The 26674-nt window shown below is 42.2% G+C and overlaps 1 protein-coding gene and 1 long non-coding RNA gene across 4 annotated transcripts; both read left to right on the top strand.

Moving 5' to 3' along the window:
• Positions 1-2434: 2434 nt before the first annotated feature.
• Positions 2435-26639, top strand: LOC111267727 (uncharacterized). Of its 3 annotated transcripts, none has more exons than XM_022846166.2 (4): positions 2435-4339; positions 6092-6418; positions 6869-6965; positions 12089-12798. In XM_022846166.2, the coding sequence occupies exons 1-4, from the start codon at positions 3450-3452 to the stop codon at positions 12119-12121; spliced, it is 1347 nt and encodes a 448-aa protein (XP_022701901.1). In that variant the 5' UTR covers positions 2435-3449; the 3' UTR covers positions 12122-12798. The 3 variants fall into 3 exon arrangements, with proteins under 3 accessions (XP_022701901.1, XP_086827545.1, XP_022701899.1); XM_022846164.2 differs by lacking the exon at positions 12089-12798 and adding an exon at positions 24101-26639 and having other exon boundaries at positions 2450-4339; XM_086971419.1 differs by lacking the exons at positions 6092-6418; positions 12089-12798 and adding an exon at positions 24101-26639 and having other exon boundaries at positions 2438-4339.
• LOC111267728 (uncharacterized) lies at positions 19062-22916 on the top strand. The gene is made up of 2 exons (XR_002684795.2): positions 19062-21848; positions 22032-22916. It is a non-coding gene; the product is annotated as an uncharacterized LOC111267728 (long non-coding RNA).
• Positions 26640-26674: the final 35 nt, after the last annotated feature.

The raw sequence follows: 26674 nt of genomic DNA, 5'->3' as shown, positions 1-26674 counted from the left end.
TGTTTAACTAACACCGCAAATCGTAGGACACATAGTCCTTAGGTCTTTAGTCTCCTAAATAAGTTTCTAAATTCTTCATAACTTATCTAATAGTAAGGGAAATTATTAATTACATTATTAAAAACAGGATAGATTAATTAGAATGATTATTTCTGAATAAAAGTAAAATTTTGTTTCGAAACACTGTTTTATCGAAGACATAATCAAGACTCTGTTAGAGCTATCGTTTGAATCAAATATCGAAACAAAGGTTTAGGAGAATACGCATAAGGTAGTGGTCGCCAAGATTGGTAACGCAAACTAGTATTAAAGGTATTGACAGTATGTAAAAGGTATCTAGCTATCATTATTGATTTATCTTTTGTTTCATTAGACGAAGATATTTCATCATATGTGTTTAATACGCGATATGGTTTAATAACGAAGTATCCCTGGATAGAAACATGGACCACAATCTATTCTTACATAGCTACTCTCAACTCGGCCACTTTTAGTTAGCCGCATCGACAGACCCACGTTGTTGAAATTTCGTTGAATCTCACTTTTTATTTTGGCCAGCTATCGAAACCCATAGAATCCAGTGATCTTAGTTCTATCTAGTTGTGGGTTGTGTTCTGCCAGCTTCTATCTCATTGACCAATTCGGCACTCGCCGATGCCCGTTGACGGTCTGGCCTGTCCTTTTGCTACCTTCAGGACACCCGTCTTCACGTTCAAACCCAGTATGCGCCGATTTCAGTCATACGCTTACTCGTATAGACGACCCAGGGTCTAATCGATGACGAAGAATCACAGTGAAGGGTCAGAACGAAGAAATCTATCGCTAACCGCAGTGCCGCTCATAGAACGGACTCCTTACTAGGATAGCCCTATCTGATCGTCTTCTTCCCCCGTGGCCTTATGCCGCCTATCCAACGAATCTCTGAGCTGCCATATACCGGCGTCCAGGTGGTGCTTACTGGCTCTGGACTCCGCCTAAGTACAACTAACCAACTCGGTAGACGAGCATATTGGCCGTCGTCCTTCGACCGGGTGTATATTTGAGCCCAGTCCGAATCTGCCAGTAGCTCACACAAAGAAAAAAGCTCTTTGCTAGCAGCAACAAAGAGCAGACTGATGATCAGTATTATCAACAGCAACGGCTGCAGCCAGAACAGAAGTGGCATTGGTACTAGAAGCAGCAGAAACATTCGGTTCGAGTAACGAGACACAAGTGCAAACGAGTTCGCTCTATGAGACCTACGGAGGTAGAAAAGACTACCTCTGCCGGGTATCCCCAATAGAGTCCAACCGCCAGAAGTGCAGAAGGGTGCGGCTCCGTTGAGCGGTGAGCAGGCGAAGCCGCGGAGAGCTGATGAATGCACAAAACACGAGCTTGTGAGTACGACCAACAGGGCGAATCCTGCGAATGCTACACTAAACGGTGCACCGAAAGTCCTTGGTGCTCACAACCGAGAAGATTGCTTCGCCAAGGTTCGCTACTGTTATTCTGTAGGTCCTAGCCGTTTGTTAAGCACAGCAGCGCCACCAGCAGACCCATTCCCCCGCGATCAGCAAGACGAAGCAACCAGATTGGCCAGTGCAAACCCAAAATCTCTGTATGCTTTCTCAAATTCAGGGAGTGGAAACTTGAAAGCTCGCAAATTCATTACCGAGTCGCGTCACAACTAGAAACGTTGCCGCCCAGCACTTGTTGCTATCAGTAGACATTAGACAGTATTTGTCGTAGCCAAACGCGATTCGTGTCTCTGAACGTGCAACTTACTTTGGAAAGTCTGCGAACCACCTGTGAGAAACACAAGTACATACAAGCGTGCCCGACGAAGCTGGTTATTGTTGCAGAATCAGGCTGTAGCTGATATTGGCTGTCGAAATAAAGCGCGGGCAAATTCATACAGCGGCATCGCTCAGCGAAATTGGCAGGCGCGTATGCGGTAGCCGGACCGCAAAGTATCTATTCAAGGTGGCTTTAGAAAATTGACGTGTCCGTTCGCCGTATCCCGCCACGGCCACGTGACCAACGTATTCCAGCTGTTTAATAGCAGTATTTCGACTGTAAGGCTGTTCGAAGTGAAAGATAGCCTACACGATATCGAGAGGATACAGCCTACTTATGAACACCTGACATATTACCAGAACATGGTACGTGCAATGATGTGTCAACGCCCCCGATCGCATCTACACCTATGGAAAAGTATATCTAGCCGCACATGAAGTTCGTATTGTTACTGAAATTGTGCCTTTTTGGTTCTCCGAACTGCAGTTCAACAAGGCTATATACTCTATGCGTTTTCTACTGTTTGTTATGGTGCAAGTGAAAGTCGACAAGGGATGGTTGTAGCAACCGATTGCCACATGACATGCAGGGCTGTAACGTACGGCCTTCGTGTATTCATGACGCTCCGCAGTCATCTGTACAGCCCATAAAGTTCGTAAGCTGTGTGTCTCCCAAGGATCACTATCTGTTTTACAGTATCACAGTGTTGTGTCTCGTTAACAGACGTTCTTGTCGTTGCTGTTGTGATATTGATTAAAACGGGACGACGTCTTGGAACACGCTTCTGTTCCGACGAGGACCGATCACCAAGGCCAATTAAAATCACGGCAGTCAAGTTCAACCCTGCGCCACATTCCGTCTTGTGTCTTGCCGCTTTCTGTTAGCCGTTACCTCCAGAAAGTGCGCTAAATGTGGTTTGTATAACGGCCGAGAAAAAACAACGAAAGGAAATGTATTTGTGTGCGCGTGTTAGGTCTATATGTTATCGTTTTTTTTTTAAATATGTGTCTCTGTGTTTGCTAAAGAACAAAATGCTGCCGTAACGGTGCTTCTATCGCTCGACCAATAGAGAGAAGAAGGAATATATTGAAGATTTAGGCATCGGGAGGCCTGAGGGTCCTACATAAGAGAGCCAGGCGAGCTGAACGAGCTCACGAAGCTTCATTGCAAAAAGGTCACATTCTGTTCACCATCAATAGGGTAAAGATAGAGTCGATTTTCTCTATTTTTAAACTCCTCAGCGTCTTCGGTTCCCTAAATATGGCGTAGTCAACGTGTGAATGAATCTTCGTTCTTCTATCACCTATTCGTCTTGTCTATTCCACTGTTCGTATTGCTAAAAACACCGTTCTAATCAAACAAAGTCAAACTACTACTGCTGCTGCTGTTGTTGTGTGATTTTTCAAACCTCGCAGTCTAATCGTCTAAAAAAATTCTGTTAACGGATCTGCTTCCTGAGTTAGTTTTGTGCGACGCAACGCTCAGCGTCAACTTAAGTTCTCTTGGGTTGTATTTTCATAGTTCCGTTTTGAGAAAACAGACCAAACTGACGGTTGAACTTCCCGTGCATTGGCAGAACTATGGTCCATGACTAGCGTCGATAGTGGATCTGTTTGGCCATTGAAGTTTGGCGAATCCACCGCCAAATCTACGAACCATTCGTAGACACGTTTATGGCACGTAATCATTACCAACAGTGCATAACGTGGAACCAAGGGTTATCGCACAAATTGATCAAAAGGAGCAATAATTTCAGACAGAAATTCGTAGACGCAGGACCGAATATGACCTTGAGTGCAGTCGAAGCTGGCACCACGCCACATCCCGTATACGTGATACGAAACGGTGTTGTTAAAGAGTTCAGCTCGGACAGCCCCTGGCTAGGTCTTCAATCAGGACCCCTACCTCCGACTTCTGCAAACCAGAACAACCAAGGCAGCCACCCCCTGCACGCTCCAGCCATCAACAGCGATCCGAACGTGTTTTTCAGCAGCGCTCCGACCAGTACGGCTATTTCGACTAGCATCTACAACAGCTACGTCTCCAGCACCAGCCTTCCCCATGCCGCCAACAGCTATACCACGAGCCAACACCATCGTTACCACTCGCCCCAGCTGCTATTCCCGAACGGTGCCCAATCCCCCAGCCACTACGGGGTCGAGGTTTACCAAAACGACGAAGGGATCTCTCTGAATCGGGGTCAGTTAGCTCAGTTATCCCAACAGGAATTGCCAGGCGGTGGTGGTAGCAGCAGCAGCAGCAGTAGCAGCAACTGTGGTAATGAGAGCAGCGGCAATGCATTCATGCGGGCCGGCTCGCCTAGTTATTCCACAGGCTACCAGGCAGGCCAATCCGGAGCGAGCCTGTCGCGAAGCTCCTGGCTCCTCGCCGCCAGGAGTGAGTACCCCGACTCGAACCCGTTCGGGTCACCACAGAACCGAGGTTGTGGGACTGCTGGTTATGGAGCAGCGGCACCGGTCGGAGCGTGCGGGGCTGGTGGAGGCAAAAGCAGCTACAACAGCACAGGCAATCCGGCTTCATCAGCAACCAGCGGAGTGTCCAAGTATGCTCGTGCCGCACGTGGCTAAGATCTAACACGGTGTTTGCATGCGTATTGATACACGTTTACACGAGTATAGGTATTGCATGTAGGCATTGAGGTCATCGGTGGAAGGGGTTAATCGGGGTGAAAAATCGAACGCGATGGAAACAGGTGCTACTCGGATTAAGGTGTTTCTTTCCAGAACTGTCCACTGGAGGGTCATGAGCGCATCGGGGAATTGTGCAGGTTTTATTGAATGTGTGTGTATAAGCAACATACGTAGGGGACAGCACCTTAATGTTATGTTCTATGCTTTACGATTTGTCAGCGACAAATGTAAGGATATATCCTACCATCAACATTTGACAGTAATGATAAATATCCGCTCCATTTATTGTTCTAGTTCGTCCATTAGAGATGATAGTTTGGTTCTCACTTGGTGAAGTCTAGTGTAGCATTTTGTTGCTATGTGTCGCTTGCTATTGTTCTTATTACGACAATATTAATAATAATAGCAATTATTGCTGTATATGTATGCTTATTATAGGTTGGGTTATTGAAACGTATATACCGTTTTTCTAGCTAGATGATGGGTTGCGTCAGGTCGGCGTTATTGTGGCTTGAAAATTGAGAACTTTAACAGTAGTAGATGTGCGGATATTATGGAAATGTTTTGATTCAGACTTAAGATAGAGCAGTTTGAAGATGCGTAAAATTTCTATAAAAAGTCTCTGTTTTACAATTTTACCACAATAGAAAGCACAGATGTCGCCCCGGGCCATAAAAAAAAACGTGTGCCATTTATGGTCAAGGTGCATTATTGGAGGAAACGATCCATGGATTGTGATTTGGTCGCTTCTGTTCGAGAAATTTTGATGTTAAAGGTGCCTAGTGTAATGACCAATTAATTACGAAAAAAAAAAAGTTGATGAAATTACCAAGCAAGACCCAGACATAAATAACAGTAATATCGTCAAAGAATCCAAATATCCATCTCGAAAAAGTTAGAAGTTATTAGAACAACCCTGATTACAAGCAAAAACTCGATGTGCCGTGGGTGCCATACGAACTGATGCAAAAGGATTTGCTCGATCGTGTTATCATCTATAAAGTTTCACTGAAATTCTTGCCATTTTTTAAAACAGTTACTCACAGATAATAATAACATATGGGCCATATGTCACAATACTATGGAGTGCACGAAAAATATCTAAAATGTGCACCAAAATCTGTGGCACTATCGTCAAAGATAGTGATTCTACATGTTTGGTAAGACTGCAGAGGAATCGTGCACTATGAGCTGCTACCTTCTCACGGAGCGATTGCTTCGGGTCACCACTGTCAACAAACAAGGACGTTGAGCAAGCTATTGAAAATACCGATTGGAATCAGTAAATAGAAAAGTGCTTTCTACTATGACAATGCCAAACCACATACATTTTTAGCTACCCGGAAAAAATTGAATGAGAAATTATAATGGCTCCGCCTCATAGCCCGGACCTTGCACCATTAGGATACCATGTGTCCCCGTTCCTGGATAACTGCATTAATGGTGTTAATTTAATTTTAACGGAGGCACATTTTTCGCCCAGAAATGGGATTATGATGCTACCAAAAAAAAAAAAACAAAAAATGGCATAAAGTTCGATTGAAATGTAGTATTATTTTTAGAATATAAAAAATAGTTGGTTCACTTTTGATTTAAAAATGCTCAATACATTTTTCACAACCCAATATATCTTTGTTATTAATATGTTTACTATATTGAAATAGCGCTGCGTGGAGCTCGTATCAGCCGGCTTCTTGGCGTCAAACCAATTCAAGACAAGACAAAGAAAATAAGCTGAGACAGGAAACGTTATATAAAAATCAGCTTGCACCGAACAATGTCGTACGAAGCGTCGGTACCCAACGAGTCTTGGGTGAATTATTGACACGTATCAACGAGAATGCATTTATACCGCCGCCTGCATGTTCAAATTGGCCATCGTTGTACCGAGCATTGGACATAAGCCGCGATACCCCCTGGTCAAGCCCACACGGGTCAGAGCAAACCAAAGGTGACGAAAATGAATTCCCCGCTGAAAAGAAGGTCACCAAGTACGTAAGCAGCAGCTGTGGGTATGGGACCCAGAGCTATATGTGAGGGTTTTTTTTGTCTGGGTAAATAAGGTATTCAAAATAATTTTAAGCAGAAGCTAGTAGATTAAATATGACACAGTATTCATAACTCAGCGAAGCATTGCAGGGCTAAGGCCTCTCGTTTTTGGCCGCCGAACTCTCCATGATCGACTCCATTCAACTAAACTTAGTTAGCCAGATATAATATCTAATAAATGGGTTTATTTACGTATACGTAACAAGTACAGCATAGTCATTCCTTTACTTTCCATATATGTATACACACACAGACATTACCAGTGTGGCATCAGTATACTAATAGTTTTTGTCTGATTATTGTTCGTGAATACTGTTCCTTTATTATTACCCGTCGTCGTCGTCGTCGTCATCGTCGTCCTGTATCGTCGCGCATCCTATGGGCGAACGCAGATCAGCCAAACGGCGTCGTCGACGAAAGGTTCGCAAGGAAGAATTCACAATTGTGGCCGTTGTGGAAGAGCTCGTCGAGCGCGTCGCATCAGGACAGGTATGCTTAAAAACGCAATCATAGGGATCAGTATGTACTAGTGACACTAATAAATCAAAAGAAATTAGAAGGACAGAAAAGGGAGCCGACAGGAAAAAGAGTTGAACGCGAATGGACATCCGTTATCGACGTTGTTGTTGTACTTACCCGGACAAAATGTTCCAGTGAGAAAAACAGAGAATTGGTAAAGAATTTCGTCGTCTTCAGACGCGCCGTGGGCGCCTTCCAGACGCGATGCATGTGCGCCAGGTTTGCCCTTGTAGCTGTCAAGTGGTGAAGTGTCTGCATACCGCTAAAATTAGGGGAACTTAGCGACAAGGTGGATGGTTAAGCTTGAGCTCGCGTCGTTTTGTACTGAAGCAACTTACTAGTTACTGAAAACACTAACGCTGAATAACAGTGGCATAAAAGCTAAGACTCGAAGGCCAGTTTTTTTCCTTAGTAGTAGCCTTATCTGCTTTTGCAATAATAATCCACTTTATCTCCCTTTCACCACGAATGGACTTCTTTAGACAAAATGAGTTCAATAGTAGCGGCTGTTCATTATTAGCAAGCCGTGATAGCGCAAAGGGTCACGTATTTGCCTGTTAGAGTTAAGGGCACATAATGAACTAGACTTGAATCTGAACGTTGGCACATTCATTTACTGTTTGAATGAGTCATCTGTCTAAAGTAACGCCAAAATTTACGTTTAGGTACTTAAAAAGTAGAAACACGTTACTTTCGACCTATCGATTGCGGCCATATATTACAGATAGCGACCTCTTCTACGCAGAAAAGTTGACTCGAATAGAGACGCACATCGTCGACGCTGCCGCAATCGTGAGGTCTGGCTGGTGTTTAGCAGTTAGTTAGCTTGCTCTAAGAGGGAATCGCATAGAACAAGTGTTTGTTGTAATAAGTATGTTTTCGTGATGTTAATGTGTGTGGAAACGGTCCGCAAATGCATCAAAATGTCTTTTGCTTGAGGCATTAAGGATCACTGGCGCGGTCGGCAGAGCTGAGTGCCATTGAATTGATCATTGATTTGCGGCAGCACTTAACTTTTCTACTCTTTATTTCCAAAGGGTGCCTCGGTTCGTCCTAGAGGACACCATTAACAGCGGTGCCTTTTCTTCAGGCAAATATACACTATAGTAAGCTTTAAGAACTGCCTATACCTTGCTAATCGATATGTTTCAACTTCTTCAAGTGCGTTAACATTTTTCTTTTTTCTTTAACTTTTTCCTTTTTATTCGTTCATTCATTCATAGTTAAAATTAATTTTAACCCAGGCAATTTAGTTGATTTTATTTAACGCGCCTTCAATTGGTATATTCAAACCCGACCACTTACGCGTAAAACGATGAAACATAAAACTGACTGGATAGTCTAGACTAACTCGTGGAATAAGCTAGCTCAATTACTCAATCGGCTTCTTTTATGGTATCATTGATGATTCAAGCAGCTAGCCATGCCATGTTACCGTCTACCGTAACAATTATACTGCTGCCGCCATCGTCAAATGACTGGAATATTATAAAATCGTCGACATTCGGCTCAGTGATCAGTCATACGCTCTGTTTTGCTGAATCCGCGGTTTGCCCATATGTGCGGCTGTATTAGCTTGTACCCCGCAAGATCGTCGATGGCTAGCACCGTCGAACGGTGATATCTTCTACGCATTTCATGGTGTGCTTTTATAATGGATCAAATTAATGAACATTATCCGATTCGAACTAGTCGAGATAGGCCGAACGGAGCCGACTTAGCAAGATTGTACCTGCGTTTTTCATTTACTAGCAGGTACCTGGAAGAGCATTGTCTCTCATGGAGGTGTTATGGCTGAGTCATTATTAGCATCTATCAGCGGCACAAGTTCAAATCAAGTACGTTTCCTTCTTTTCTTGGTAGCTGTACCACAGTCGTGTTCCTCCTGTCCGCTATTTTCTTAGGAGGGAAAACGCTGAGGCACAATAGCTGAAACGGTAACCGCTTTGACAGTGGCAAACTAATGCATGGAAATACCGTGACTGCTTTTTTCTTATATATATATACTCTTTTAGTATCCTGTTGAACTTTTTCATTTGCCGTCGTTACCTTCTTATCTTTTAACGTCTTTCAACTCTGTATAATAAACGCCTTAACAGATAGTCTTCAAGTTGCACCTGTGTGTCTCCATGGTGGCGCAAGATGGAACTTGTGTGCCTGCCTGCCTGCCAAGGCTAGCCACACGTGGTGATCTAAGGTCGAATCTAGAGTCAGACAGACGGTTCGTTCTGTACTGACTGGAGCCCGACGGCTCAAACGCTAGACGTAAAACACTAAGGGAGTTAATTTTCTCTGACATGACATGCGGCCATATGTAATACCTAACTGCTGTGGCAGATGCTATAATCGAAACATTTATTTGGATTACATATATACGACAGTCACATAAGAAACAGATCACCGGCGTCTTTTTTCTTCGTTCATCGATTCGTCCGTCTTTAGAACCCAGAACGCTCATTTAATCTTCGACAAGAAGGTGGTCGTGTTTGTGTTTTGCCATCATCGAAATTCCCAAACGTAGAAACTTTGGCCGTTGTTAGAATAGGAGAATTATTCACTATAGAAACCAGTTCTTCTCGCTAACATAATTTACTATGCCACTGTATTTTGGTTCTATATTTCTTTGCCTTGTTGGAGTATTCCACTTGCTAATGTGTCTTCAAAAATGTCTAAAGAGAAACACGAATCAGAAAAGTTCTAGCGCATAACTTTCTATAACGACAATAAATACATACATACATATATATATATATATATATTTTTTTTTTTTTCTCGATTTCAGTTACCGTAATTTTATATACACTCATGTTGTAGTGGAAAATTATGCACCGCAAGTTTTGTGACTTACGCCTTTGAGATACTTTCTAAGGTGCTACCAAGCAGAAAACTCCACCAAAATAAAACAATATAAAGTGAAAGTTTAGTGGCTTAGCAAATTATGGTTTAAGAATAGCTGGTTCCTCTAACGAATAATTCTGCTACTTCAACAATGGCAAAGCTTTCTATGTTTGGGAATTTTGCTTACAGCGAAACTTATTCTTATTGAAGAATAAATGAGTTCTAAAGACTAACGACTCGATCGACGAAGTAAAAAGACGTTCGCGATTTGTTTGTTTGACGTGGAACTTTTCCGGGAAGCAAAATAAGAAGGAAAAGAAAATGACCCCAACGATAGGTTGACAAAAGGTATACAGCAGAAACTTCGCAATACTGGCCACGTCTTTACGGCAATTTGTTTGTCCGTTGGGCAACGGACTCAACAAACTGCGACGTTACACCCACGTCGCTCCATCTGTTACGCCTTGAAAAGCCTTGAAGCTATTTTACCAAGAGCATATGAATCCCGATTCGAACTTGGGCGCCTGGCCTGACGACTGACATACTCCATGTAACGGATGAAAAGTTGAACTTATCCGCAGGATCCGAACGAAAGCAGTTGAGTTGAAAAGTCTTCGACTGTTTTTCTTCACTTAGGATTGTTTTTTTTTGCATATTGCTGCTAAATGTTTTGAAACATCGTCAATCTAGGCGGTATCCAGATCATTTGCAGGGCTTAATCAGTCGCACGTTTAGCATAGATTATACGCTGTAGTATGATAACAATATACCACTTACAAGGTATAATATTTATTTTATTATTATTGCATAAAGTGTTAAAAGGTTTAAGGGAACTTCGCAAAATAGCGGGAAAAACGATGCGGCCAAAAAAATCTCCATAGAGGCAAACGCACACATAATGTGATCTACATGCATGTGAGAGGGCTTTAAACTTCTTACACTTAAAAAGTGAAAGAAGGAACATGGACACTATTTCCGAGCACCGTATCCGAGTTGTTTCTAAAGTACGTGGCTCAGGACGGTAGTCTGCTTTACTGCTTACATATATACTTCTCTTCTAGTCGACTCGTTTAATACTACTTTCAAAACTTCGCGGGTGGATAATAATAAGTGGAGTGTGGTTTTTTGCTGGCTCTACACACGTGATCGAACAAATCACGATCAGCTTAATTAAAGCAACAGCACACACACTTTAGCTAACTGCTCGACAACTTTGTTTATACAGAAACGCTACAGACAACCGAATAAGTAATATAGAGATTACCCTACTACGACTTCGACACGGAACATGTTTTGCCCATCATATGATGTAAGATAAATGAAGGGTTAAATTTGTTTCCGGATTTCCCGGACGCTCACAAAAATTCTGCATACTGGTAACAGGAGTACTGTACATGGCAGTACTAAGTCTGTCTAGAAGCATGTAGTGATCTAGATTTTGAAGACGGGCGTAGACACATTTCGTTTCGTGCTGAAAGCTATTCAGTGTATGTACATGCTGGATGACCTGCCATCCAAGCCTGTGGTTCTATTGCGGATGTCCTTTTTCTACTACAGGCAAACAACTCACTATGCCATTTGCCAGACTATGGATCGACTCTTTGTAGCCGATAACGTATTGGACATTTTACGAGCCAAGCTGGTTTCCACTGGGCCGTCAACATACGACATAGTGTCATACAATCCTCCCTCATGAAATAAGAGTGTTCTCAAGGAAACTATTTACTGACACACTATTATTAACAGGACGGGGCGATAAGAACAAAATTGGGCTTTTACTGAAAACTGCGTGAGCGCTTAAAACAGATACTGTTTAATTTATAAACCTAGTTATTCCAAAATGAACTTGTTGTTTCCTAACTGCGAACGTATGTGGCATCTTATTGTAATTCTACATTTGCTTTTCTACCGTATTCCTGACTGCGGACACGGCATACTGATTTAATACTCGTTAAAAAAAATTCCAAATTCGGTACATAAGCCGTTTAGCATTCAGATCATTGAGCCGTTTTAGCACGCAGTGAGATGAATTTATGCCTATTCATAAACCAAGACCACTTCACGTGTACCTAAGTTTCGTAGATAAACATGGTGTTACGGCACAATCTTAAGCGAAAAAGTAAGTCTTAAATATGGCATTCGCTGGTGCAAGATTTTCGACTCTGCAACAAAGAGAGCGAGTTTAGATACGTACAAAAATAACAGGAGATATATTTTATTAAATCCACTTTTTGATGAACCCTTTTCATGTATAGTTGAAATGTTTAGGCTTCAGCGACACCGAGTAGCTGCTTCGTGCTGAACTCTGAAGGACGGTCGGAAAGACAATAGGAAGGAAATGACGACACAACCAGCATAGTCGATTACGCAACTCGCAATAAAAACAAAACATCCATCCAATAGCCGCGTTTTTCATGGTGCCTGTTTGCTTTGATCAGCTCGTGCGGATCCAGCGTTCTGACCCAGCTAGAACAAATGGTGCAGGGGCGGGAAAAAGGGTCAGTTCGAAAGGCAGTTTTTTATTCAAAAAACCCAAAAGCTAGTTATTAGGTGGGCACGACTCAGCTGTTCGACTCTGCTGTGTGCTCTTTTCCGAATCACAGCCCTCCCTTTCTTCCACTCAAATGTTGCATTTGTTATTCATCCGCCACCAGTTCTACGGGCCGAACGGGTTAAAAATCAAAGAAGAGAATAGATTTGTTTATTTGTGTGGTTTTCGATCTATACGAGTCTGTACATTTTCTGCAAGCTGCCGCTGGCTAGCAACTAGACAAATCTAGATAGATTTACTTTCATGTCTTCGTTACGGACACCATAGCCGGCTTGGCTACTACAACCGCCGCCATCATTGCCTAGATCCGTTCCTCCAATCGAAGCATACTTGTTTCCCGTCGGAATTCCATGCCTATGCTGTGCTTGTCACGACGCGAATGCACATACACTTACTTCTACAGGATTTTGTGTTGTTACCCGAATGCCTATCGTGGGCGCAACGACGCATCAAAGTTCAACTGACTATGTCCTCTGAGTACTCTGTCCTATCCGTTATTGTTAGCGGCAACCTAAACGTCACTTACTTTTTTACATGTACCGGGCCATCGGCAGTCTTGTCAATGTTGCTATTAAATGGGAGAAAGAAACAGAGGTGTGTTGCGCGTCAGCTATGTGTGATGATAATGTCTATGAGGGAATCGAACGAAGTTCGGTTGGAATAGTTCAAGCTCCAGGCTGAACTCCGTAGCTTTACCGGAATTTTTTCCACATCGAAATAAAAGTATTGGTTTGACATTTCGTCCGCTTCACACCGTTCTTGACTAGTCTGAACCAACGTTTAAGACGCTGGAGGTATATTGTGATGTGATGTAAGTACGCACTTCCGACGCAATACGACCAGTTCGTTTCGCATGATTCTACCAGCATAACCCTTCGTTCTCTGCTTGTTATTTTGGCCCCAATAAGTTGCATGCAAGATTTGGCACCCTTTAGTTATACCATTATATCTTGGCGACGGTTGAAGGAAAACGTCACAGCCCGCAAACCTCGCCCTGCTTCGAGCTCTGCTGCTGTAGCTCTACTGTTCTAGGGCGAATGCCAACCAATGACGAGGAGAACTTACGCCCTCAATGGCTCCCTTGGGTCCCCTGCTAGAGAAAGGGACCGAGCGAAAGCTAGGTGAAAAGACCACTTAAGAGAGTATGTTTCTGGTGCGCTATCTATCTTTCGTGTCACAGCTTTTCTCTTGTTCCTCATTGCGCATCCTTTCTGTGTTGTTCGTCTTCTCTAGCCTAAAATAGGCCACCCGTCTGTCGGCACCCTCTACTATGTCATTATCTATTGTGTGTAGCCGACGGATGAACAAAAATATCACACACACTACAAACTTCGGCCTGCTGCAATTTCTACTGCTGTTGCAAAACGTCCCTGCGTTTCGTTATCCCTTCGGCGACCCGCCATATGGCCAACTTCCATTACACAAACGAAGCCGTCGGCAAACGGCCTTGAGAATCTACGAGGGCAAAGAATCACGCGTTTATAGTAAATAGCGTTTATTCAGCTTTCTCCCTCTCCCCTTTTTGCCTCTGTCCCTCGTACATTTTCCATCGTCGCGTTCAACGAAGACGAGTCAAAACTCAACTAGAACAGGTTTAGGAGAGTATGTGTTTCGCAGCGGCAAGTACGAGTAGCTGGCTATTAAGCTACATAGCCAATCTAGTCCACCAAATTAAGTACAAGTAGAACCTATCTGCGAAATCATACTAGAAGGACATCTACACTTGGCTGAGCTAGACGCGATTCCTCTCCTAGTGTCGATATCTGACTGTCATATGGCGACAGGTATCGGGTCAGCTATAGGGTAATAGGGATACGACGGTACATGCCTGCAAACTGGTCAATCAATAGCCGCCGAACGAATGGGCAAAAGAAAATTCGCGAGGGTGTACATCTATTAAGTTCACTGTAGTTGCTTCCGACACCACTGACCTCATCGCTTCTCAGGTATGAATTACACGGTAGGTCTCAGGTGAACCACCATTAGCACAGTCGCCGTGACGTTAAGCAAAGAAGAGACTGAATTGTCTACTTTTACTACAATAGGCGATAAAGCAGCCTTCTTCTTGTCCACGAGTAAACACCTAAAGCGTGTAGGAGCGGTAAGGGATTATTGAACGAAAAAGCATTTAGTGTGTAGGAGAGAGCTTCCGGCGGTAAAAAGTGTATTCACATCTAGGGCTAGGACAGAAACAAATGCGGTTGTAGCAGACGACAAGGTTGACGGCGGTAGATCGCCAGCATCAGTCTAAGGGAAAATTATCATCAGCGAATCCCATTATTAAACAGAGAGAGAGAGAGAGAGAGAGAGAGAGAGAGAGAGAGAGAACACGGACATTGAGAATAACAACGTAACTGACTGGGATACTGCAGACGAATAGAAAGAGGTGGATGGAGTAACAAGTAAGCGAAACGGCTCTGTGGCAGAAGACTACTAAAGCGAAGGTACAAACAAGAAATTACAATTAAGAAGAGCTTGAATGAAATTAGCCACTATGTAATCCTATCAATCCGTGTCATTAGGTAGGGTCGTCAAAATGTCTTTCATTTCGTTATGTGCGAAAAAGTAAGACTCTTTACGTAATTGGCCATACGTTTTCTCTGCTGATGTATCAACATCTTCAAATGTATTAAATGTTTCAAGCTTCACGTCTGCTTAAATAGCAGACCCGCTTTCAGCTAGAATTCAATGTAGTGTCACATTTTGAACCTAGACGTTACCAATGAACTATGGCGGGGGTAACGTCTTTATGCTTTTCTGACACGATTCAATCGAATTACGCGATGAAGTTTTTTTTTGAGCTGCGAATAGAGAAGTTTAATCAAGTCAGTCTCAGTTATGTAACCTATAATAACATATAATGAATCAGGTAATCTTATACTAAAAGCTCATGTCACATCACCGAGTGCGCTTAGATTTCAAAAGATTAGTGTGCGTCTCTGAGTGCGTTGTTATGGTGACCATGACTAACACGCATGCTGCCTGTTGGTTAAAAGCTTAGCGTTGGCAAAAATTATTACCAGAGAAATAAGAAATTAAGGAAACATAGAGTAATTAAGGACAGTAAAAATTATTGTTAACGTTTATGGCTGCTTGTACGGTTACCAGGTCGTTCTCTAGATTTGTCGTTTAGGTATTTAGAGCACTAGTAAAAGCAAGTTATTAAAATTACAGTCGAAAAAAAGTGACTCCAAGAGCTTGAAAAAATAACCTAGAGTCCTGAGTAAAAAGAACCGTGGCGCCTATACCTTATATATATAGATTCATGGTTTGTGTTGTTGCTCTCCATATAACGCTATTTGTTTGAATTAAAAAAAAAATTGATATTTATATATAATAATTATTTTTTGCCGTCACACGCGCATCTTCACCCTCATATGCATCTCTATAATTTATTTCTTCGTATGCGGGCTGCATTCAGCAAGTGATACGTTACATCTTACGCTGTTCTTATGTCGGCACAGAACATCATGTTAAATAGAATAAATGCGGCGTTGTATATATATTTTTTTTCTGTTCCGCATTCGTTTGCGTCATCTAAATTTATCTGAGCTTTATCGATAACTGTAGACTTATGGCCATATCGATACCACGTGCTCTGTTTAGCTAAGCGTACTTGTGGCCATAACGTAAACTCTAAGAGCTAAACAGAGCAGGCACCTTGGCCTGATTTTTGATAGGTCCATACCTGTCTACGCATCACGTCGCCTGATATGATCTCTACTACAATACAATAATATTGGTAACAGCAGATGATGGAAAGTTTTGGTCCATTTCCACCTTATTCTCGGCTTTTTCTTAACACGGCTCTTAAGTCATAATGGTGGTGTGCGTCAAGGCTTAATGAAGGGTTTCTCCGGTTAAATATTTTGATTTTATTTATGTATTTTCCATTCAGTTTTATTTCTTTTTTCTTTCAAAGATTCCCGCCCTTTGGGGCACAGAATAGGTAAATAGAATTTGCAGAGATAGACATAGTCGGGAACCAAGGAAAAAACAGAAGCACGAATCAGCTTATCAAAATACGGTTTTTGTGCCGTATGTACAAGGAAAGTATCACAAGGGACAAACAGGTACTAGTAGCGGAATTGAGCTGGGGACTCTGTGTAAGACATGATGACCAATGGGATGGTTGACTATTGTGGGAAAAGGTTGTTGCACGCATACGTAGGCTACCCCAACTCGAACCGTGAAAAGGATGAAGCCCTGGGGGCAAAGGGGAACAGCAAAAGCAAAGCAGATGGGGCGAGTGTATGTCTCTCAAACAGATAAAATAGGTCACGACCTAAAGCCAGAGGCAAGATGCAAGTAAACGACGCGAGATGAGGTAAAGTAAAGCACAGTGAAGGCAGACTGCTATGACACATACACCAGCCCGATGGCAGTGAAAGCTTGAAAGCATAAAACACATAAGCGGTGTGGCGGTAACCTTGGTTACGCGGACTGTTGTATTGGCCGACAACAACAGCTCAAGGAAAAAGCGAGATTAGTGAACTGACGCATAAACACATGGAGGAGAAAAATTCGTATAGTGGGCAAACGAAAAGGAAAAAAAGGCTGCAAGTGACGATGACAACTGCGATAGGCCAACAACTTTGATCTGGTGCCACCAGCTTACGCTTGGCAGAGGGGTGGAGATGTTCATGATCCCATCCCTTCACGTGGCTTCCGTACGTCGACCACCAGACCAGGAGCATCATTCGTTTTGTCGCTATTGAGTGGAGGAACCAGTGACAGTGCCGATGCGTGACTAAGGAATAGCAGGACTGAAGAGTCCCACAGATGTAACATATAGAGAGAGTCGTTAAGATGCACAGCCTCGCACAAGAGTACAAAGAGTGGTCTAAATGTACATTAGTGGTCAGATCGACTGGGCTGTTGAGAAGATTTTCAGTAGCCAATTTTCGTGACCGTCGGGCTGTACCAAGGGAAACGGTGTCACGAGGTGTTGCCAGTAGATGAGATGCTCTCGTGGCACCAATGGGAAAAAAGAGATCAATCATCAAAAAGAGATCAAGAATCAAAGATTGAGGGTAGAAAAAATGAAGTATTTGCAAAGAAACTCCACGAAAGGCTATTGGAGACTCACTGTGAGAAAGGAACAAACAGAGGGAGGATTAGTGACACAGGGTACACATGCAGAGATAAGAAAACCAAGGCCAGAGAGCTGCTAACGTGAACGAAGCAGATAAGGGCGTCAGGCACGACCGAGGAAGAACCCTGATATCCTTGAGGTAAAGTACAATGCCACGAAAGATGGTTGTGAAAAACCTCCGCTATTCTAAGTCTGTATTTATATATAGGTTGTTAGGCTCGGAATAACCCAAGGTTGTTGATGTTAAACTCATCTTTTTTGGCAGTTCCTTTTTCGGCTCAATACTAGCAGTTGATCATTTGAACATTAGGACCTCCAAAACGTAATCCCTCGGAACACGAAATACAGACTGCTTGGCATAGATATGATGACGGGGCAAGTGCTTCAACTCACACAAAGTCTAAATGCACCGTAAATTTTGGAGTAAATGAGGATGAAAAGGAAAAGAAAATGAAAACAATCAGAGAACGGCAGAAAGACGCAGAGAGAAACGATAATAAAGAGTAAAATGAGTGCTTCCAAAGAAGCTAGCAAAGCAAATAGAGATTTGGGAATCGGGAAAGTTGAGAAGACTTCAATGTGCAAAAGGGAGACGTCGATCGGACAAAAAACAAAGGAAACGTCAGTAGACAGAGAAAGGCCAACGCAGAACAAAGGGGTTGCTGAAGGACAACGGGGAGTCGAGGGAAAACAATAAAAAACGATAAAACGTAATAGAAAGCTATGGTTTCCACTTGGTTCAATCGCGTCCTTCATCTACAACCATCACCGTGTCGTCGCTAACAGTCAACGAGGATGCTACGCAGTAAAAGCTTATAGGACAATGAAAGTAAGTGAAAGCTTGTGGCCGAACTTGAGCGTTTGAACGAAAAGAAATCGGCCATTCTTGCCTAGTGTAAATGATAGAAGAATTAACGTGGAGATTCTTTTATCTAGGATCCTAACAAAGGGCGAACACGCTTGTGCAACGGGTAGACCGAAGTCTTAGGAAAGCAAACGGCTAAAGCGAACATTTTTTAATAAACGCATTTGCTGTAGATGCTGTTATGTGTGAGAGATGTAAGGCCTCTTCAAACCATACAGATGGCCGTGGCATGATGTATGCATGGGCATCTCCTGGTCATGAACGCCATTCGAGCATCGTAGAGATGAATAGAAAAAGCATCTAAAAAGTGGCAGGGATTTGTTTGTTGTGCCATAGTCAAGCAGGAAGGATTAGCCGAAATTACTGTACTGCCTATTCGATGTTTCGAATCAGCAGGTGTGAAAGGGCAGGATTATTGGAAGTCGACATGAGCTATGACTCAACTTCGACGTAACAAAAATAGAAGGGCAGAATGCCGGAGAAAAAGATTTGCCATTATTCTATTTTTTTTTCCCCCATAGACGATTTTCGGTAGATGTGTTAAAAAGAACAAAAATAAAAATTTAAGATAGTAGAAGATCAAGTGGATCTCGTATGACATTCTTCAGTCATCTGCATCAAGAATATCATATTATAGAGTTTCGAAGTAATAATATTTTTAGACGTCAGAGATACATAGGCATTTAATGCATGTATAGAAAGAAGAATCATATTTGTTATAATGATTTTATAACACATATATCATATCGGGCAAAACACATTGGGCAAACGACATACATATATTTTTATCTGACACGACACAAGTACTCCGTGAATGAAAAATCACAATACCGTAACGCACAGAATTATTTTTATTAAGTTTACATATTACCCACATATTTAGCTATTACCACCATTCATCGAATCAACACACTTGCGCTGTATCGCTTACGTTTAATTTACCTCTTCCTTTTCAATTTTATCAAGTAAGCCTATAATATAGGTGTCGGTCGAGATAATATATTAAGTCTCGGCCAAGTACAACTGCCAACTCGCCCAGCGACGCAGCTCGCGCATTTCACTTGCCGACGTTTCGCCCGGAACGAACCTTAATTTCACTAGTAAAGAGCGATCCATGTCATACCCACCGAAATTGTGGTAGCGGAGGATAGGACAGGCGAAAAAAACTTTCGCTGGTGGCAGTTCTCGCATTGATGTGAGAAAAGATGGAGATTGAAGATCGAAATCTGCCAAACGGCGTACACTGTTTTTTTGCAGCGGGTAGATAGACAAAATGACGGCGCACATTTAAGTGCAAACTACCTGAAGTAACTTACGGCTGGCAAGAAGGTGGAGGCGGCAAAATTTACTATGAAGTTGAAGAGAAGGTGCGAGCGGTAGGAACAAATGCTGAGGGTTAACGGTACCAGGAAAGGGGGCTAAAGTAGGCAAAGGAGCGAACGAGTACCAAGTATGTTTTCTTCCCATAGTTTTGGTCTGCGGCAATGGTGATGATAGTAGCGCGGTGGCGACCGTCGCAAAAGCTATCTCCTCGCCACGATGAACATCCATCCTTAGAGCGAGAAGTCGCGGTCGAGAAATACGCCTATAGGAAGCAACTACTTTTACAGAGGGTTACATTTCCGTACGTTACAGAACAGCAAATCCTGTTTGGGATACTGTTCAGCAAAAACATTGCTTCGTTGAGCTACTTACCAGCTAGCTATAGCGTTAGCCATAGGCACTGCTAAACATGTGCGGCGCGACACCGTGTACGTTTTCGAAAATGTATTTAATACCGACTTTTTTTATTGACCCACTAATAGGTATCTGTGTCGTGCGTTGAAGCAAGCAACTTCTCTCTGACAATCCAGCGACCGTCTGGTCTACTTTGCCTTTATAGTCATCGACGAAGAGCGCTGGCTAGGGTAGGTACTGGCCGAACAGCGGTAATCGAGAAAATCAGTGACCGCCCGAGGGGTTCAAATAAGCCTGTCCATTTGGGCCAGCCCCTAAAACGAAGCGAAAAGAAGATGGCAGAGTGCGGGGACAAAGACGAGACCAGGTCCTGCAATGACACACCTTGTTAGACGGCGTAACATTGTTTCTTTTTTTTTTTTTTTGGTTAAGCACGGGGGCGAAGGATGATGTGAGTCCGGATAAATGTAGAACGAATACTTATAATAATTGATATATGCGAACGTTGTTTGGTTGCGGAGACTGGCAGGAGCGGGTAATTGCAAAACGATGTAAGCCGACTGTCATTGGCTCACTGACCTTGAAATCGAAAAAAGCTATGCGTAATGAAATTATTGCCAGGTAAAATGTCATCGAACGTTCTAACTATAGCTATAAATGATATAATCGTCACAGACGGCCATGACTCAAGTGTACTGAGATTTGCTAGGCCTCAGCGCTATTACAACGATGGTAGATCTGTGTTTCGCTAAAAGTAACCATATTCTTGTACGGTTAGACATACTCTCAACCTATAGATTAGATACTGGATACATTGAGGCTGTTTTTGCTATGAACTTACGATGATTAAATAAAGGCATAAAAAAGATCTCTCTTAAGAGTCACGGATGTTTCAGATAGGTGTTTCTACATAAAACATGTTTATATCCATAATGCAATGAACTCCTTCGCAGTTTATGAACTGTTTCAAACACCGTAAATACAAAACGCCGAGGTTGTTAAACCTCTCCTTCATAGATCTGTTCTTCATTTACATGGACCGTGTTATGCTCACTCCCTTTCAGTCTTCTCAATGGCACGTCTCAACGTCATATGCATTAGTAATTTACATCAGAAGCAGATTTTTTGTTTTGGCACTGCCAGTTAACTAATATAAGTATTACAAACGTTGATAAATGCGGACCTGCATGGGCAAAGCACGTAATATCTGTAGACAAAATTATCAACATAAACATATGGCCAACTGAAGATATATCAATGGTAGGTATAAAAGGCTTGGGTCTATACAGTAGTTGGTTGTCACTGATTAGGACCATAGGGGCAGCTCTCTTGGGAGATGCTTTTGCCTCTCTGCGTCGATAACCGAAAAGCTACCGTAGGGAGTGGCCAGCAGGCTATCAAGCCTGGGTAGATGCTGCTTACATCCAGCCTGTAACATTCTGAACTTATCCACGATGATTAGATCCCGCCGCTACCTTCGCCGTACTGGCAGCAACAGATCAATGGCCAGCTTGCGATTGTTAAAAGGATAACATATCGGTATTGGGTTCAGTTCCAGTTTCAGCAGTTACTATCGGTCTCTTCGGAGTGCAGTAATGATCTAACATTTGGCTTTTGGTGGCCAGCGCTCTTTGATAGGGTATTGTGTGCTGCAATCACCGTTGCGCAAAAGAAATAGGGAAACAAAATTGCTGAACGAGTAATAGGTGTGCGTCATAGGTGTTACAGACTTAACATCGCACTAATGTTTCGCGAAGAGGAAGGTGTACGACAGACTGGGTTACGGTAGAAATAATTTGTTTATCCTGTCAGTGACACACTCTGCAAGTAAGTATCCCGTACGTTTATTATATCTTGTAATTTACGGGGATATTAGTATGAAAATGTTTCATATGATTACCACTAAGCACAACTATTGTCTGTTAGAGATTGTTTTTTTCCGGCTCTTGTTATACTCTATTCTAAATAAAGCTATTGATTTTAGTTCATATTTATACATATATTGTTTAGCTTCTGATCTACACGGTAGTGTGCTCTCATAATGTCCGCCCGCTGAAGTGGATCCGTTGGCGCCAATGAAAGTATGCTGAGACTGATCGCTCTTTGTGAGGTCGACCACGCATACGTGGGCCAGCCCGACGCTGAACCGTAATGCCCCGCAGTTGCCGGGGGCCCTCGTGCCCGATACTCGATCGTGTGTATAATCCAAGCGAATGGAATGCATGTCCGTTCGCCATGTCGACTCGTGCTCATAATCCAGTCAAGTTTGGAGGGCAACACGAAGCAGATGTAGAGCAATGTGTTACGGCTATTGTCGTCAATTCCGTGGGGCACTCTTTCGCCTCCCTGTGACGTGTGTGTGCCTGTGTGTGTAGTGCCCGGATGGGCCGAGGTATTTGGAACAAACTCGAAGAGAGCTGAATGGCTGGTGCGTACAAAGAAACATTTTCATTCCGCCCGGAGCCCTGATACAGTGCACCAGGTTCCTCCGAATTTGAAAACGGCAGTTTATTAATAGCGAAAACAAAAAATGCGATGCGCTATTGTGGAAAAGACTTAAAAGGTAGAGACAACAGTTTTGCTAGAATAAGTAAAACACTTATAGAAGTAAAAACGATGGCTAAGCATCCGCAACGTATGTGGGTAGCACCAAATCACTGAAGGATCGAGCAAAGGGTGTGAACTTGAGTTCTCCCTTTTGTTGTTATTATTGTCATTTTTAATAACATGCTTTATACAAAGGTTTGTTAGATTAATGCACGTGTACACAAGCCAATCATCTAACTTTTTTATGTTATTTTATGACTGAACACGATGTACTGGCTGTCGATGAGACTGGATCATGTATATCTCATGTTTTGGCAATAAACTTTGAGGAAGTACTATTATGATGAATCTGGTAGCCTGTTTCGACTGCGACATATATTTTTATTTAGGTGTAATGTTGTGCCGCGAATGTTTTTATTTTATTAGTTATTATAGCTAGTTGCTGACAGAAAGCGTGCTTCTAATTGTAATAGGAAAAAATGTAATTATGGCATTAATGTTTAACGAAAATCATTATTTAGTTACTTTTTATTCTATTTTTATACAAGATAATTTTTAAAAGTAGTAAGTACTATCATGCAGGTTTAGCGTATATAATATTTTATAATAGTTTAATATCTTTCTTTATTTAAGCGCTCCTATGATTGCCTGTTGGCATATTTATATGTTATATATATCCCGTTTGATATTATTAAAATCCATTATATAGGAAAAATTTCATAATTGTTTAACGTGTATCATAAAGAAACTGTATGATAAAAGTGATACAAAAGGGCTATATTTCCCTTACTTCTTACGTTACGAAGAAACACAGAGATTTTCAAGGACATAACCAGGATGTGTTTAAATTGTGCAATACTTCTTACTGCTAAAGGTATATTGTCCTATGTGTACTGTTAAACGTCACCCCCTTTTTACCGAAATGATTATAAGATTATAATTATTACCCTTTATTTACTTTATGTCAGTATGGTGGCTGTGCCTTTATGAAAAGTGATTCGGTCGTCAAAAAGGATAGGTTTGAAAATACGCGGGAAAACACTTTAGTTCGAAACGAAAGCAGTTGTTGTACTTACACTTTTTTTTATTTGATTTTATTTTTATTTAATAGAGCTATGACATGGTGACAATATGCGCTCTAGTGGACATTTTGCCGACGATGAAATTTGGACGACAAGTCTGTGATAATCATGGCAATGCACTTAGAGATTCGAGAGTACCCTTGTACAGGATACGTTATCAACACTATTCCTACCTACATAATTTGCTATATACTGCAAAACATACGCAAATAAGTAGAGAGGGTCAGGCATTTGTTTGTGTATTCTTGAAAATAATAAAATTGGCTTTTGCTATATCACTTTACTACACAAACCGTTGGCCGTCCGACGAATATCAACTTCGTACTTGTCAGTGTTTTGATGCTTGCCAAGCGGGCACCACCTACAACGGCTTTTAGGTCATTTCTATCTCTTGAAAGGAACGAATAAGCAAACAAAGACTCGGATGTGTGTATTCTCTGCAATTTTCAGGTAGATGTTGCACCTCGCCTAAGGAAAGCACCTAAACCTCGTCCGTCCACCTTGGTCACCAAGGTAAGTGCCGAAGGTCATGTAGCCAAACTTTTCTTGTTTACGGGTATATTATTACAGCACCATATTAAAAACAGGTCGATTGGCCGAAAAACAGGCCGAAATATTCACACATTATCTATAATATTTATCAATTAGAATTGCGCAACCAGTCAGCGTATTAGCTAATACCCATTGGTTTCTTCATGACATGTTTTTCTTTGTTAAGGAATCACTGCTATTATCTTAAACATTATCGCTGACCGCTCTGTGTCTGTGTGTGTGTGTGTGTGGGTGTCTGAGCGCGTAAACCCCGCTTATGTCACCATAGTTATTTTTTTCGTATGCTTGTACAAAGCAGAAACATGAGGTTGAAAATACGGGCTAAGCTGATCGGCTGATCATCTGAGGAAGTAAGAGGTGGGAGGGGGGTAGAGTTTGTACAGCTGATATTTCTTTAGATTGAGATTTCTGACTAATCCTAGCGGATCTTGTCGCTAGGATGGCATGAGCTGCACGTAAGCTACTGAAAGTCCCTTATGACGAGCTGTTCGGGTTAATTCTGATAAGGAAATGTTTCAGCTCAGTTCTATTTGCCCACCGAAAAAGTCTTTGAATATACTTGTACTTTTGATATCACCACTTGTTACGATTAAAACTAGCATTTATTATTAGGCTTGCAGTTTTTCTGTTCTTGTTTCGAACAATATATCAATTGAGGATCTGTTTAAATTTATCTGGCTTTCGTAACTGTTCCAATTTGATGACTTGTTTATTAACAACATGCGCCACACTGACCACCTTCTTTCCTTGAGATATTCTCCAGGTCACTAATCTAAAACTAGAATTTTGCCCTGATTCATTTCTCTAATAAATGTCCCGCGGAAAAAGCGTAAACTACGTGTTACGACGATTTTCCCATCACAACTGACACAGACCAACCCACTTAATTTACATCAGAATTCAACAGACAATGAGGGATATACATTAACGGGGAAGAACGGAAGGGAACAAACATAGAAAAAAACAGGGTGCGTTTTTCCTCAGTGCAGGCATTCTTACGTGCTCTTCCAGGGCTACTGCGGTCAGTGCATCCGTTCCACTATCTGCTTCCTCAAACTCTACATAATTAATTGACCTACTACTAAATAGAAATTTCTCATTATGCTCATGTATTGACAGTTCAGATGGTCTAGAAGTTTGTCATCTCTCGTATTTGGCCTAGAATTTGGCCTTTAGCGGGCGAGAATTACTGTTACGACAGGCCTTTAGCTACCATGTACATTAGAAACGTATGTTCTACGGATAATAAGCTTTGGCATTTTTTCCGTAGTTAAAATTTAGTTGAAGTGAGCGTCATGTATATTGTGTTAGTCAATATTAGGCGGGTTGGTATGATATTAATGATATTGTCAGAACAATTTGTCCGTTCATTCTGTCCAAGTAGCCTAAAGGGATCGTTGTACGAGTATCTGACAATATGTACATTGTAAGACTCAGTAAGATTGTTCCTTGTGCCGATCATGCTACAACTTCTAGTTTGGGCACTGAGACATATATTCATCTCGTAACTTGCTACTATGAAAGAGTTAATAGTTAGAGAATTGTATTTATTCGATCGATGACTATCGTTGAATTTATCTAACTTCATTCCGTCGAAGTTTTAGCAAAGATCCTTGGCTCGTCAAGGAAGTCGTTCTCTATCTTTCAGCTCACTAGCATTACATTTCACAGGTCCACTAGTAAACGAGCTACTCTGGATTGGTTTTTTCAATCAAATAAAGATGCATCATTTGGCGCTCATTTAGGCCTACGCCAGCGTAAGCATACTTGGTTCCTTCTATGCGAATTCACTGAATTGCTTTTTGCTCATTTTTTCTTGCATTCTCCATCTACACGCAACCGTCTATTGCTTCTTTCACTGCTTGGTTTATTGCTCGTTCGAGCAGCACTTCCGAGTGATATTGCGTTACTTTGTCAAACGCTTGCGTTCTTCGCAGAGAAGTACTTCAGCCCAATCCAGACTTCAGCTATGTTCCCTGATCTCAGTGGCAGCACCAGCAAGAGCACCCGCGCATTGGATTTGTGAGCTGGTCAGCGGCTTCTTTGTTAGTTCGTTCACTTTGACTGATCATGGTACTACTGCTGCCGTCGAAGCGCCACCATTATGAACGGTAACGGCGGCAACAGAGGCAAACAGGACCTGTCATATGCCCCCTACTCCACAGCAAAAATTACGCATGGGCTAAACACGTGAGGGCTTGGCAGCGATGTACCGCGTCGAACGCCCCGCGTGCCTAGGCAGAGTGGGGGCGTTTACCTCAAAAATAAAAAGAGAAAGTTCCCTATTGCTGTGCTCTCTTCCCAATTTCCATCGTTCGTCTCAAGTTAGACATACGTCTAGCAGCACAACGATGGTTGTAGCTGTAACGGTGGTAACGTTAACTATTATAGGCAGAAAACGTAAGTATCAGTCGCGTTAGACGACAACAACAGCAACAACAATAATGTATACACGTCACTAACACACACACA

The sequence above is a fragment of the Varroa jacobsoni genome, unplaced genomic scaffold (assembly GCF_002532875.2).
Source record: "Varroa jacobsoni isolate VJ856 unplaced genomic scaffold, vjacob_1.0 scaffold_1214, whole genome shotgun sequence".
Taxonomy (NCBI): Eukaryota; Metazoa; Arthropoda; class Arachnida; order Mesostigmata; family Varroidae; genus Varroa; species Varroa jacobsoni.
The sequence above is the reverse complement of the archived record's forward strand: the minus strand, read 5'-3'. Positions and strand labels throughout refer to the sequence as shown.